This window comes from Acanthopagrus latus, chromosome 11 (assembly GCF_904848185.1).
Source record: "Acanthopagrus latus isolate v.2019 chromosome 11, fAcaLat1.1, whole genome shotgun sequence".
Lineage (NCBI taxonomy): Eukaryota > Metazoa > Chordata > Actinopteri > Spariformes > Sparidae > Acanthopagrus > Acanthopagrus latus.
Window position 1 is genome coordinate 864959 of NC_051049.1, and position 15915 is coordinate 880873.

The window sequence follows — 15915 nt, forward strand, 5'->3', positions numbered from 1 at the left end:
CCAGAACAGTTGTGATGGTGCTGCCACATTTATATCAGTTTTCAGATTATAGTGATTTGTTTTTCATAGTCAACACAACTGCAAAGGCATTAAAGTTAAAGTTAAAGTTAAAGATAAACAGAACTCACCTCTCCAGCTGCAGGCTCGTTGAGGTGAAGCCCTGCGAGTCGATTACCGAGTGCAGTAGAGTTCCGCAGCTCAGTGAACATCATTACTGCTGGACTCTACTGCACTCGGTAATCGACTCGCAGGGCTTCCCTACAGTAATGAGGCTTCTCAGGTGGTGAGTTTTGTTTATCTTTTCCAACAAAGCCGACAACGATATCAAATGTTTGATGCCTTGAAATATGAGCTGGGACCCTGTTTCTAATGTTGCTGAAGTCTGGTGCTGTTCTGAGCATTAACTGTGGCTTTTTGATGGTGATTCATACTTGGACCCATTTACTGCAGTGTGTTGTTGTGCGGTCATTTCTGAGGATGCTAAAACTACGTTAGCTAGCGGTCCGCAAACTTTATCTCTCGAGGGGTCGTACTCGGTGTCAAGGTGTGTTAGAACATGGATTAAATTTAAACCGGAATATCCCTTTAGGTTGGTTTTTGGTGTGACGCAATTTTTATGTCTTTGAGCCGTTCTGACGAGCAGCTTTGATGAGCACAGTTGCCATGGTGACAGGTGTCGGACATTTTGACCAGGAGCTGAATCTTCAGACAACGTTAATGCAGAAGTCATATTTCTGTCACAAACATCCAGAGAGGGTGAGACATGAACCTTCACACAGCTCGGAGTCACGTCACCGCCAGTTTTATGTAAATGTAGAGGCGTTCGTGTGTTTTCTTGTTTTCTTGTTGATTTATTTTGTTTTTGTATCGTTGACTGTTAATCACCAACACTGGCTAAAGGTTTGAGCTCTCAGTCACAGAACAGAACAGAACAGAACAGAACCGGTGCTGGAGGAGGAAGCAGTTTGTGTTGTCTGTTTGTTGCAGCTCAGTTTTCTCTCTGACTGTCTCTCGGTGTCTCCTCCCTCCCTCCTCCACGCCTCACAGCACCGCCTGCAGCCATGAGTCCGTCGGGCGTGTCGTCACCTGCGGCCAATCGTTTTCCCAGCAGCCTCGGCTTCCTCATTAACCCCGTAAGTCCGGCCCACATCGTCCCGTCTGCTCATTAAAGACCGGCTGCTGGTGGTTCTGTCCCCTCACAGTAACAACACGACTCTGTCTGAGTTTACTTCTAACCAACACCGACAAGTTCTGGATCTTTTCTGGAATCTGAAAATACTGTTGTTGAGAAAAGTCACCACTGGCAGCGCAGCACGACGTCGGCCTCATCTTCTGCTCCGACGGAGACGGCGGGAGGTTATTTATACGTTATTTATACAAGTACGTTTGAATAAAATGACGACATGAAGACTGTTATTATATTAAACTAATATTTGTTATGTCTCAGGCTTCCTGACGAGTCTTAAAGTCACCCAACAGATCATCATCATCATCATCACATGCAGCACAAACAAACATGACAACAGAAAGTCACACGTTGCTTCGTGTCAAACACAGTCAGTCTGATCAGTGACAGATCTGTCACCCACTCTGTCTGCCAGACAGTGATTCAGTATGTGACATACTATGTGAACCAGCAGCTGTTCTGACCCATAATCCTCTGCTCTGTGTCACACACGTCACGTATGTGCTAAGGCTGCGACAGATACAGGAGGAAGAGGGTGAAGGTGTCATGATGAAGTAGTATGTTCCACTTGTTGACATACTGCAGTACGAACTGAGAGTACAACAGGTGAGAGTCAAACTGTGACGGAGGAGTGAAACATCTGCAGTCTCACCTGAGTGATGCAGGTCACATGATCATCAGCTGCTCTGACTGTCAGTCCTCCTCTAACTTCACAGCTGATCAGTCTCACACTGTCAGATCTCCTTCACGCTCCTCTTCCTGCTGCTCCTTCTACATCTGATCAACCAGGAAGTGAGCTCAGGTGTGCAGCTGGAGGCGGAGCTTCAACACTTCGTACACCTGATGTAACGATCTGTCACAGTCTGTGTTTCCTCCCTGATGCTCCGTCATCACATCTCAGTGAGGAAGCAGCCATGTTGTTTTATTAAAGGACAGAATAGCTGATTCAGAAACAGTTTAAGCTCCAAATTATAATTTCAGGACTTCATATTCTCTCTTTTTAACAATTATGATGAATATTGTCACATATCATCACTCTGCTGGGGTGTGGTCGTCTCACGCTCACAGTCTGACCTGCTGACCTTTAGCTTGTTCGCTGTGAGGGCATATCAGGTCACTGCCTGTGTGTGTGTGTGTTGTGGAAAGCCGATGCTCGGTGTTGGCGGCTGGCTGAATTATTCACGCTCCTCTGCGGTCGTCTCCCTGCCAGAAACCTGAGAGGAGAGGGTGAGGCGGCTTCCACCCTCCACCTCAACCTCCACCTCCACCCAGCAGCACCCGGGGGAGAATCTGAGCTCAGCTGACAACAACACAACACACAGTGGGGGTGAGGAGGAGGAGGAGGAGGAGGGGGAGGAGGAGGAGGAGGGGGAGGAGACAGAGAGGTGTGGAAACTCACCGGGAGAGAAGAAGATTGTGTGGTTCAAACACTGAAGTCAGTCAGCTGACAGTCACTGCTGCCGATCAGGAAACACACAGCTGAGTCTGATCACGCAGCTGAGTCTGATCACGCAGCTGAGTCTGATCACACAGCTGAGTCTGATCACACAGCGTCACACAGCAGATCACAGAGTTCTTCATGTTGTCGAGTCGTCTCCAACACGTTTCCTCGTCTGGTCACACAGAGCGAGGCTGTGATGTCATGTGACCACACATGACCTCGTCTGAGTCATGAGGAAACGTTTTGATCAGCAGTGGTCGATGTTTAACCATCTAAACAGCAACTCCCATGATCCCCTGCTGCTGAGTGTACATGTCACAGTCACACAACAACGACTTACATCATAATATAATGTACAGTATTTATTATTATTTATACATGGAGAAGGTTTATTGTTCACTTCCCGTCAGCATGCTAACACTAATTAGCACTGAAGACAAAGTGGAACATCATCAGCTGGATCTGTAACGCTGCTAAAGCTCAGTTCCATATAAATGCACAGATCATTTATTGATTTGTCTTTAGTGAAAAAAAAAAAAATTGACCTTGAAGTTGAAAAAGGAGCCTCATATAAGAAACAATACTAAAATCAAAAGCTGGTAAAGTGACGTGAGATCTGGTGTGGATAGTTGCTGGACGACAGAAGTTCCACCTGAACTGTCCTCCAGGTTACGTCTCATTCTGAGGTCGACTCTTCTCCACTGGCAGGACGGCGGCGAGCGGAACAAGCTACTGCTAACATGAGCTGTTCAAAAACTTTCTTTTTAGTAACTCTGTGTACACAAACAATGTTGTCAGTGCTGGTGTTCATGTGTAGAGACCCTGGTGATGCTACCAGCAAAGTTTCATGTTGTGTCCAGACTTCTTACTGTTTTAAACATAGAGATTTTCATGCTATTGTAAAAGTGCCCGTAGCACTCCCACTGAAATGAGTTTGCCTAATAAACAAAAAGACAGTAAATCTTAAAAGTGCCTCTATTGTTGTAATTATGCTTTTACACAAAGGTTTGACTCATATACATTCACAAATAAAGCCTCGGTTGTATTTTGGCGACAGTTTCACTTTAACAGCTGTAAAGATAAGCAGACATCACATGTTGAACACATTTTTATTCAGTGATATTGTGCTGTAAGTAAAAGATCTGACTCATTAAAGTTTCTGGATGTGATGAGTTGTTCTGTCTCGTCACATTCAGGATTAAATTAACTCATCTTGAGACGGAGAAATCCCAGAAATCCTTCAGCTGTGAAACAGTGTTAGTGGTATTTAACACCACACACACAAACACACACACACACACAAACACACACACACACACAAACACACACACACACACACACACAGACTGCTGACATCAGCAGATCTGACCTGTGAGGCCGGATTAGAAGCAGAGCGTTTCAGATCAAACACAGATTGAACAGGAGGAACAGAGGTCTCACTCTGCCTGGATTTCAGGGAACATCACACAGCACCACACGCTGTTCTCCACAGACAGGTGGGATTAAACCAGACAGGTATCAACGTGCAGCCGTCCAGAGACCAAAGATCAGGTTTTCTTACCGACTCCAGGATCTCTCCTCTGTTTTTTAAAAAATATCTTTCTCTGTTTATTTTAATCTGCTTTCATATTTTCACAGGGAGAAATCAGGACACCTGACAGTGTTCAGATAAATCTGACGTGGCGAGTGAAGTGTGTGTCGGCCCAGTACGACCCGTGTGACATGTTGAAGTTACAGATAAACTCTGGACGGTTCCACCAGCAAACAGACTGAAGAGAACGAGCCTGCAGATAAAGACTCTGACGCCTTCGTCAAATCGATTCACAGAGAAACTTATAAAGAGCGATCAATAGGAGATATTGGCAGCTATAGCGGTGGATTTGTTGTGGAGCTAATCAGAGCAACAATACGTGAAATCAGTCTCTTACCTCTTTTTCTTACCTTTCCTTTCTTAAACGGCTTTTGTGTGTCCATCAGTTCTGCAGTGGGTTCAGGTTCTGATCTCAGTGCAACACACACCCAGTGTAGCAACGTTAGCTTGAAGCATCGAGCGCTCGAGTCGAACACACGCTGGAGCGCACGGCTTCAAACGCCTGTTAACGACTCTTAATTTAAAGTTCAGTCATCGATTGAAACAGCAGGATGAGAAGGAGAAGTGTTGTCTTCTTCTTCTTCAGCTAAATAATCTCTTTAAAGTCCTGCTGACGTTCAGACAGCCCGGCTGCAGACATGATGATCTCTGCTGCAGATCCAACTAACCAACAGGAACATCAAACATGTGTCTGCACTAGAGACACGGTGTGCAGATGATTCTTCAACTGTGAGTGTGATTACAGGACCTGTAGTGAGTATTCGTACCTCCACCAGTGGAAACATTAAACTGTGGATGAAGGTTTTCACACACAAACACACACACACGTGAACACACAGAAAGCCCAGAGAGACGGTCGATAGAGCATTAGCGTCTTTATTTTTTGTCGTTGTTGCATAGGAAATGCACATCTTGCTTCCAGTAAATTGAGTCTGCGTGGACATGGAGTCACTAATGGGGCTGAGAGGGATGAGCCTACACGTCACCAGTTCAACAGAAACAACAGACAGTCGGGAAGAAGAACAGAAGAACAGAAGAGAACAGAACAGAGCTGACAGCAGTCAGTCAGTCAGTGCAAACTCACAGCTTCAGAACACAGACGATGGACAACGATGGCACCGGACACAACTAATGGACACTAGTTAACATCGAACAAAAGTGTAACACCAGGTCGTGGACCGGTGCGACGGCAGCGGCTCAAAACGCCGCCCTGTTCCATAAAAGAGTTGTAGAGGCACAAGGTTTAAGTCAGTTCTGGGTGAGGCGGAGGTGAGGTGGAGGTGAGGCGGAGGTGAGGTGGAGGTGGAGGTGAGGCGGAGGTGGAGGTGAGGTGGAGGTGAGGCGGAGGTGAGGTGGAGGTGGAGGTGAGGCGGAGGTGAGGTGGAGGTGAGGTGGAGGTGGAGGTGAGGTGGAGGTGAGGTGGAGGTGAGGCGGAGGTGAGGTGGAGGTGAGGCGGAGGTGAGGTCGATGGCTGGGTGCTGATAGAGGAACCCAACAGGTGGTGGTCAGGAAGGTGGATGTGGTCTGGTCTCTGTGGTGGTTCGGGCAGTGAGCAGGGGATGCTGGGATATATGATGATGTAATGTGTGACTCAGACTGCAGCGGGTCGCGGTCCGCCCGGCACCGCTCGGGGAAAGATAAAGCTCTCCGTCCTCGAGATTGTCTTGGGTTAGCTACGGTTAGCATCGCCACCAGACGGCCGGGCCTCAGGCATCCGCATCTGTCATCCAATATGAACAGGCTGGAAAAGAGATGAGGGCAGTTTTGGGCCGTCGGTTCTGTAAAAAAGAACTAATCCCTGGATTGTTTTGGTTGATAGTTTGAACACAGTGAACATTTCTATTTCTGGATGCTAAAGTTTCTATTCTAATGTTTCTATTTGACTATTTAAAGGACCGTGCCTGTCCTGTTTCAGTGCATCTGTGACGGATCAGAACCAGACAGCTTCAGAACATGTTGTTGTGTTTCAGACTTTAATCTTTCCTCCTGGCAGCTCTCAGTTTGTATTCACTCCTTTATGATCGTTAAAATTAGGAAGTCAAAATAATGAAACACTGGTGTTGAGTCAGAATTGACAAATGTCAAATTGACACTTCCTGTTATTATTGTAGCTTCTAAGCTAACAGTGTTAGCATGCACAAACTGGACCAGTCACGTCAGGTGTAAAGCTGGTCTGAGATCAGGTTGTGACGCGTTCTCTCCTGCAGACTGTGATCACAGCAGAGCTGTATGGAGATGTGGCTGACTGACGTTAAAATTTGAGGACTTTGAAGAAACATTTCTTTTTACAGAACGTGACGACACGGAGAAACTGAATCTGACCCAGTGCTGAGAGCTTTAACACGACCAGAGGAGGTCAAAGGAGCATCTTAAAGTTTGAAACACTCCAATCGGTCTTTGGAAAGCGTCTGGCAGTGATGTGACGACAGCTGCAGATCAGCGGCAGTGTCCTTTAACTAAACCGTCGGCTCATCAACAAAGTTTCTTGCCTAAAAGAAAGAAACTGTTCAGTTTCAAAGAGCTGAGCTGCATCGACAGGCTGCGAGTCGAACACAGAGAGGAGCCACTGGAGGTGAGCTAGACAAGCCAATCGACCCCAGCTGGCCTGGGACCGGGGGAGGGGGGGAGGGGGGGGAGAGTCTCCCAGGTGCAGGCTACCTCTTTCTCTTTCTAGACCTTTCTCCTCCTGGAGGAGCGGCGGCTCGTTTGAAGTCCTGCCGAGGGAGACGCAGCGGAGGCTCGATGAGGAAGGAGGGGATTCAGTCCCGGATAGTGCTGAGCGCGGCAGAAAGAGGGCGAGGACATCGATTGAGTCTCCTGCAGGAAACTGCCCGGGGAGGAGGAGGAGGAGGAGGAGGAGGAGGAGGAGGAGGAGGATTCACCCAGAACCACACAGAGCTCTCTCAGCCTGCTGGTCAATGGACATGAGGGGAGGAGGGGGAGGAGGGGGAGGAGGGGGAGGCCAGCCGGATGCTTGCTGATGTTAAAAGTTAGCTGGAGATTGTCGGATTAAAAGCCCCGCGAGGCTGCGGCGGTCCGTGGCGGTCCGCGGCGGTCTGCGGCAGGCCCGGGGCAGTCATCATGGTGGCACACCCATCAGATCAGTGACAGCGTGGAGGCGTCGGGTGGAGGTGTGGTGGAGGTTTGATGGTGAACAGATGGAGGTAAAGGAGGTGAGACAGAAGAAGGTTTGAGGCATACAGGGAGAGAAAACCAAAGGAACCCAAACAGGAACATAACAATCTGGTTTTTGTAATTTTTTTTCTCATTTGTCGTCATCGTAACAGTTTACTAGGCGGTTATGGAGAGCATGCAGTTATATCTTATGATTATTGTACATTAGCTATAATCAGAGGGGCCTGACAGACAGCAAAGGCTACTGGTGGTCAGAAATTTCAACAATTACAAACAATTATTGTATTCAGTATTCAGAAGAGCATTATAATACAGGTTTTCACAGGCACTACATTTGATCTTTTTCAATATATCGTGTAATATGCTGGTTTGTTTTTGTTTTTAATTTCTTTTCAGGTTTTCGTATAACTCGTCCGGTCCGTAGAAGCTGGGATCTGGAAACGGAAGGATCGATCGTAAAAGAAGGCAGAGGCTGAAACTTTCCACAAAGAAGATACCAGAGTCCACGTGGGCGGGCGCACGCACGTGAGCCGCGTGCACGTGAGCCGCGTGCACGTGTGGATGTTGTTTTTTGTCAGTGCATAGTTCTCATGCAGATTAGACTGCTATGCTTTGATACGCTGTCAGGAAGCATGATAGTACGTTCAAATTGTCACGTTTTCCAGCTTCCCTCCCGTCACTGGCTTGATTTAACGCGTAGCACCATGTAATGGGTCGGCAACGGGACAAATAAATATCTTTGCAAAGGAGCCGTGACACAGTAATTCATTACAGCGGAGCAGCTTCAGTGTTACCTGCCTCCTCCACCAATGACTTCCCTTCATCTCTCTAAAGTGATGCCATTTGTACTCATTTCCCGCCTCGTGCTCGGCTCGCTCGGCCCGGTGAAGGATGTCTTCCTTCTGCTCGGCTCGAGCCGAAGACGACGACGAGGGAGGAAACTGGAGTTTTCACTCACATCAGTTTAGAGCGATCTCAGGCGTCACTGAAGCTCTCCGCGGTCCGATTGTTCCACGAGTCCTGAACGCTCGGCGCCGCTGTGTTTCACACACTCAGGTCTCTAAAGTGATTGAAAGTATTTGGGTGGATTAAAAATACCCTGCATGGTCTGAGCCCGAAGAATTCTGCCCCTCTTCATGTCAAGCTGTTCAAATTCGATTACCTCCCAAACCGCGGACTCGCACAGTGGACCGGGCGGATGGATTTGTTTTCTCGGGTGGTGGTGAGGCGAGAAATCTCTGCCCGGGAGAATTTGGACAAACGTGAAGACAACAAAGGCGTTAGCCTCCATTCAACCCTGTTTCCTGATGGAGCAGCAGAATTCCTCAAAGGCAAAATCCAAAAATCAACTCTTGGTGGGTGGAGGGGGAGGGAGGGTGAGGCAGGAGGGGGGAGGGGGGGAGGGGTTCAGACAGTCTCACTGCTGGTGGGATACGCTTTGGATCGCTCTAGATTCGGGCTGAACGGAGAAGCTGCAGGAAGCTTCATGGAAACGTTTGTCAGATTAGTTTGTGGCTGATGGTTTCTGCTGGTGTCAGGTGTGAGTCTGTGGAGGAGGAGAACGTGGTGGAGCGAGCTTCACATTCAGCCCTCCTCAGCCTCCACCACCACCTCCACCTCCACCACCACCCAGTCAGCTGGACTCTTCACAGCTTCCCCTCGAGGACTTCAGCTCCAGTGAGATCTGAGTTGCTGCTCTTTCTTCTCAATGTCTCATTTTTATCTCGACTGTTAAAACCTATAAAGTCACATCTCGTCTTTCTGGATTGTTTATTAATCATCTCTGTCCTTAAATATTCAGACTCGTGGTTTTTATGGCTTCAATGTTTCGACTTTGTAGCTGGACATGTTTCAGTCAATAACAACGTTTCCATTAAGAGACCTTATTATTATATATTGTATATATTAGATCGACCTGACGGTCTGCATGCTGACCGTCAGTCTGTCCATCCACAGGTGTGCAACCGTCTGCTCTGGGACTCTGCAGTCTGTAAATAACTGAACGATCTCTAGTATCTGGAAGGAAACAGGAAGCAGCAGAAACTCTGATCACACTGGACGCGTCCGTCATCCGGCGACTCGTCGTTGGTCGGTTATCTGCTGCATGAATGTGATGCCGTGATGAGCAGCAGTGGATGTGTGGATGGACGGAGATCAGAGTGGACCTCCATCCTCAGGGAGGGCTGGAGGAAGAGGAGGAGGAGGAGGAGGAGGAGGAAGAGGAGGAGGAGGTGATCTTGTGGGCCAGTGAAGAAAGAAACAGATGGAAAAGAAAAAGAATCATGTTGCATAATCAAGCTGTTTATTTTCCTGCATGGAATGGTGAACACAAAAAAAGATGCCTAGATGCATTTATAGTGGGCATCGTTTGGCTATGTCATTGTCTCCTGCCTAAAACTAAACTTTAAAATGCATAAAAAACGCTTTTCTTACCAATTTTCCTCAGAATTACCTAGATTTAGCTTCATCAACACTGATGCAACAAATAACCTTCAAAACATACAGCATACTGTAACATCCATTTACAATGGTCTTATCACCACAGCGCCCCGTACTTTACAAGCACAGGAATATGCTATACCATCAACAGAGGAAATGTCCTTAAATACATACAAAAAGAAAGCAAATAAAGAAAACAATAAAGAAAATAAGGAAACAGGAAAGTTTTCAACTTAAATCCAGTTCCCAGAAAAACAAACCAAACAAACCAGTTCTAGTAATGTGGCCTCGATACAAACAATCAGAAAATTCACAACACTAGTTTTTCCTCATTTAATCAATGTTACAAAAGTCCTGCATTATAAAATAGGGCAGCTTTAAAATCAGTGTAATTAATAAAACTATACAACATACAAACACGTCTCCATCAGGCCGCTGGGCCGGCTGCTCTGCCTCCCGTCTGTAAGAGCTAACTCTTCTCTGCTTCTCGCTGCTGTACCAGAACTAAAGTACACACACAACACAAGAACAAAACAACACGCTGCCCAAACTATTGCTTTTATATTCTTTTTCTTTTTTCTTTCTTTAAAAAGGGTGCAATTTTGTCGTTATCTTACACACACACAGCCAAAGTCGCTGATTAGATGCTAGGCTGTTTCACAAGGTTTTTGTGACACTTAAAAAAATGTCCGTGCAATTTTTTTTTATTCCCTTCGCTCTTTTTAAGCCCTGGAAGCTGATTTTTTTTTTTTTTTTTTATGTAATACTTTTTCACTATTCTCATTTATTTCATATTTAGTGCAGATAATTAAGGAAGTAATGCCCAACTCATGGCTAAAGGGTAGGCAAGAACAGAGACCAAACAAACATGTCACACTAAGAGGAAACACACAACCCACACAAGTGGAACTACTGAACCATCACAGCCGACGGCGTCGCATCGCTGACGGACCGAACACACAACAGGTAAACAACTGATTTACTAAAACCTCTGCCGAGCAGGGCGGGGCGAGCTTCAAATGTTGGACGTCATCAAAAATGTTTCCATAAACTGTTTTCTGCGTGATGGAGAAGAAGTTGGACTTGTTTAAGGCTTGCTTGTGACCAAAGAAATAAGAAACCTTTAGGAAAGAGAGACCCGATGTAGTATTGCGGCCGTCGATTATCAATAGATTATCAAAACAGGAAGGAGGGAGGGAGGGGGAGGAGCCCCCGAGCGACGGAGGCTCAGCTCGGCTGGAGCGCCGCCGCGGGGCTGGCTTCACCATTTTTAGGGACCGACCACGGAGCACGATGCCAGTCACGTGCACGCCAACTTTGGTAGAAAGTAAAGAAAAGGAAAAACCAAACTCAATAAACAATGTAAGACAAAATAAGTCTAGTGAGTGCAAGCAGGTATTGCATATTTTATGTCCTCGTTATTCATTTCTGGGAACGAACGTTGAAGATTGAACAAACCGAGAAATAAATCAGGAAGACCTGAAATGAAAGTTTTTGTTGTTTGGAGACGCAGCGACAGAAGTTAAAATGATCCGGCCGCACTGACGGCAGGACGAACGGGTGGAGGTCGGAGAAAACTGAAGCTGATGAGCAGGAAGAAGCTCCATCTGCTTCATCGAGATCCCGACAGCACGACGTTTAGTGAAAAGAGTTCAAGGTCTCAACAGAAACCCGCGATTCTCACACACAGAAACATCACCGTCATATTTCTCAACTTATCACAGCAAATGTATCATTTAAATGAAACTGATACAGTGAAGAGTGAAGAGTCGTCTCATTCAAACTGTCTGAGCGACTCTACAGCTGGCTAACAAAACTTACAATGGTTTAGTCAATAAACTGTCAGCTAACTCTTCTCTGCTGAAGGTGAAAGTAGCTTTGAACAAAATGTATTCACACCTCTGAGCTGGACCGTTAGCTGACAGCATGCTGTGTTTTTGCAGCTCAGCTGGACGATGAGCTGATCTGAATCAAACCTTTTTAGCTGCTACACGACTGAACCGAGCTGTCAGCTGTAGTCTTTTCATGAGATTCATCTGTCACAAATCCTCCGACTCATTTCACTAAACGTCAGTGTGTCGCCGTGTGTCGGTGGAGATCTGAGGCTGACCTGATCGTACCTGGTGCAGATTTCACCTGTGAGCTCCTGAAACTGAGATATTACCAGCCGGTAATTCTGGAGATCACGGCGTTCCTCCTCAGCTTTAACACGTTAACACTTTGCTCCAGTTAACAGAAAATCTCTGGTGTGGAGGGAACTATGGAGGAAAACTAATGAAATAAAAAAAGAAGAAACAAGGAAACAAGACTCTCCACATTGGATCTTGTGCGACCTCTCAGGACTGGACCGTAGCTCAAGGCACATTGATGAGGAACAATTGTTTTCGTGCAATTTGATGACGTACGGATGAACGAGAGCGTCTCGTAACTGAGAAGCAGAACTGATCTGTTGTTGAAGGAGGAGGAGGGAAGGAGGAGGGGAAGGAAGTAGAAATAAAAAGGATGGAAAGATGCTGAGAAGCGAAGAGAGCTGGTTGTTTGTGAAGGAGAGCGAGAGAAAAGGCCTCGACAGGGCCAAACTAATAGACGGCTGCTGGCAAGTGCCTGATGTTGGGTTTACAATATAGTGTCTTTATCTCACTAACTACATCATCTATGGAAAAATTTATCACTAACACTAGAACATGCAGATTTTTTTGTTCTTTTTTTGTAACTTTTTCACTTAAATTCACTTTTAATCGACGCTGGATGGTCGTGAAAATGTGTGTGTGTGTGTGTGTGTGTGTATATTTATATATATAGTATAGGAAAGGAAAACAAAACTGAAGGTCAATAAAATGGTAAGTTGCATGTGAAGCGCTCGGCTGTCTATTCATGGACGAAAGCTTCCAGAGAGTTACCCTCTGCTCTGCCTCTGTATCGCTAAACCACGCCCCCTGATTACACTCACGGCCCATTGGCCAACTGCAGGAATAAGTGCTTCTGATTGGACGCGACCTCTAGGAGGCCCAGCCAATCACTGGGCAGCCCGTCGCCGGGCAGCACCCGTTAAAGATTATCTCGCCAACAGAAACCGGAGAAAACGTGATTCTTCTAAATTGACAGTCGTGTTTTCTCCTGTTTCACCTCGTGAGAAATTCAAATAGCAAAATTGTAAAATGATGTGCTCATCAAAATAAGTTAATCGCTTAGTGTTTTTCTTCTTTCAAACAAAAGGAGCAGACTCAAGCTGCGAAGAATGATTTTAAAAAATTGATTGTTTAAATGATAATTCTTAAAGGGATTCTTGTTCTACCATGCTAACAGCTTTACAAGATGAACAAACAACAAATAATAAAACAATAAATGTGAATACAGCTCCCCTTATTTCTCACAAGGCTATGGTTTCTAGTGTCGTCGTCTTTTGTACCCCAGTATTTTAGAGTCCCAGAGGTGTGAGCGGACTAGGAAGAAAAATATATCTTATATATACTTTTCAACAACTGATTTCAATGAGCTATCTTACAAAGATATTTAACTATCCAACAGCTAGCCAACAAAATTGCACTTTCCTCATGATCAATATTCCACTGGTAAAGTTTCCATCTCTCTCCTGTCTGCCTGCTGCGTTTCGGACACCAGAGCTTTCTGCCCACCCTCAGCTGTAGCTTCACCCAGACTGGTGGATGGATAGAGGAGGAGGAGGAGGAGGAGGAAGCGGAGGAGGTGGAGGAGGAGGAGGAGGAGGGAAACCAGCTGAAATGACGGCTAAGAGAGAAAAATCAATGAGCCATGAAGCCGAAGCCTCAGACAAACGAGCTCGGATCCACCAGCGTCTGGTCGCAACACTTCTTATCAACAAACCCCACCTTCATAACCCCACCTCCCCCATCATGACCCCACCTCCCCCATCATGACCCCACACCCCTCCACATGTAGTCCGTCTGTCTGTGCCCGCACCATCTCCCCATCAGCTCAGCTCTTTCCGTTAAGCACTGGTCCATGTCCTTGGAAAGAGCCTCGTCGACTTCCTCCATCCCTGACATGCCATGTGGGGGTGGGGGTGGGGGTGGTGTAGGCGGGGTAAAGTCAGGGGGTGGAGTCCATCCCTGGAGGTGTGTGAGGGCTCGTTCAGGGGGTTGGGGGTACTAGCTGGTGGTATCTGAGCCAGGTAACACCTCCCCTCCCCCCGGCTACGGCGCATCCCGTCCTGTCCCACCAACCAAACCGACCGTCAGGATCCACCAGGGTGGAGGGGTGGATGGTGGGGGTGGGGAGGGCGGTGTACCGCTGAGAGTCCACTGGATGCACACACTGCAGAGGATGATGGGAGAGTGTGTCGTTTCTCCGGAGGGGAAGCTCTGTGATTCAGTCTTGCGGCGCTCCCAGAAACTGAAGACTCAGTCCCCCCCGCAAATCCTCCGCACGGTCTGGTGTGAGGGGGCGGGGCCTGGCACTATATATGGACGTGGACATATGAACCATATGTCTACAGGAAGTCTATAGTTTACAGAGAGGGTGTTTAACACCGGGGTCGGGGTGCGTTTGATCCGCTGTAGCCATGCTGATGCTGCTGAGTCTGTGTATGGCGCTGGTGGGGGCGGAGTCAGGCGCAGAAGGGGGAGGAGGATGGTTAAAGGGGCGGAGTTAGACAAGACTCTCTGTCGCAGCTGGCATCAAAGGTCAAAGGTCAAGAGGAGGCTGCAGCGATCTGTCGTACAGGCGGGTGGAGGGGGAGGGGCCTCTGGAGTCCTTATCCCAGGTACCACTGAGGAGAGACGGAGAAAGATGTTAAGCTGGAGTCAGAACCACAGAGTCGGATCAGCTGGCATCCAAACACAACGCTCCAAACAAACGGCTGCACTGGGATCAAAGATCCAGTTAATCAGAGTCGTTCACAGAAAAATCCGGTGATGGTTTTATGTGAAACACTGTTGGACTCCAGGTTCTGACCGGTGTCACGTGCTTGTCTTTATGCTTTATGGTTCTGGAGCGTTATGTAGAGAACAGCAGCATCTTTCAGACTTAATGATCAACCAACAAATCGTGACAACTGCTGCAGACGCAGCCGTCAGATCTAGTGGACACATTTATGTTCACATCCCCAAACAGTGTTTTAAATGTTTGTGTCCACCTTGTGTTTGTGTGTATGAGTGACTATGCTGCTGCCTGACTTGGCCAGGACACAATCTCAGTGAGTCTTTTCCTGGTTAAATAAAGGTTAAATAAATACAAATACAAGATGAGAAATGTTTGTATACAAGATGAGATACCTCCACATCAGCACAGATTATCAAAGTCTTCAAACTGAAACTGAGATTAATTTGACAATGATTGAGGCAGCACACAGTGGAACTACAACACGTCTGAACACAGTTGTAAATTCACTTGATGTTCTCTTCTATAATCTAAAAATACAAATCTGTCAGAAGTGATCAGTGCGTAATCTGGAAAACAGAACGTGTAAACTTGTTCTTTGGACTCCAGCGACTCTGAAACACATTTACTTTCTGTTAGGTGGATTATTTCAGATGTCAAACTGACCGGTTTGTCTCACAGAACCATCTCGACAGGTGCCGCTGGAAACTCTTTGGAAAATGGTGGGCACTTTAATAAAACACTTGGCAGGTGATTGGATGAATCGTTTGTCTAACTTCAACCAATCAGACTTACAGTAGCTGCTGAAGTCAGTAGAGAGACGAGTGAAAACACGTCTTCACGTAGAAAAGCCTTCGAGTCGTTCTCTGTTCTTCTTTAATGAAATGAACTCTGGCTCTGAGAGAACTGATGCTACAGCAGCTACGCTAACGTTTTAAAAAACCAACAGTCGCTTCTCTCTCAGGTCGTCACGTCTAAACCACACCCACACCTGAGAGGACTCTGATTGGTTCAGTGCTCATGTGTTCAGACACAAGCTTGCAGCCTGAAGACTGGCAGGATGGATCTATTAGACCACATGATTGTGCAAGGAAAGCTCAAATCTTCTCGTGGGTTTGATTTTGTGTTTCAGACTTCCAGGACACTGCAGAAGCCTTGATGACCGCATGATGTTCAGTCATCACAACGATGTCTCTGTTCTCACGAGGCGTCTCAGGTTGGATCTGTTTCTTGTTCCTGCTGCCTTTGGTTTGGAGTTTACGACAC

The 15915-nt window shown here is 46.7% G+C and overlaps 1 protein-coding gene and 1 long non-coding RNA gene across 3 annotated transcripts in view; one reads left to right on the forward strand and one right to left on the reverse strand.

Annotated features, from left to right (window-relative positions):
- The first annotated feature begins 625 nt into the window (after window positions 1-625).
- LOC119028848 lies at window positions 626-2455 on the forward strand. 2 transcript variants are annotated; one of them, XR_005077823.1, is made up of 4 exons: window positions 626-756; window positions 1048-1356; window positions 1448-1792; window positions 1903-2455. It is a non-coding gene; the product is annotated as an uncharacterized LOC119028848 (long non-coding RNA). The 2 variants fall into 2 exon arrangements; XR_005077822.1 differs by having other exon boundaries at window positions 661-756; window positions 1448-2455.
- Window positions 2456-9633: 7178 nt separating this feature from the next.
- The window catches only part of LOC119028677 (nuclear factor 1 A-type-like), a 19884-nt gene continuing 13602 nt past the window's right edge, over window positions 9634-15915 (reverse strand). Inside the window, exon 7 of the mRNA XM_037114923.1 lies at window positions 9634-14539. Coding sequence (XP_036970818.1) covers window positions 14525-14539 — 15 coding nt within the window. The 3' untranslated portion in view covers window positions 9634-14524. The remainder of the gene's footprint in view (window positions 14540-15915) is intronic.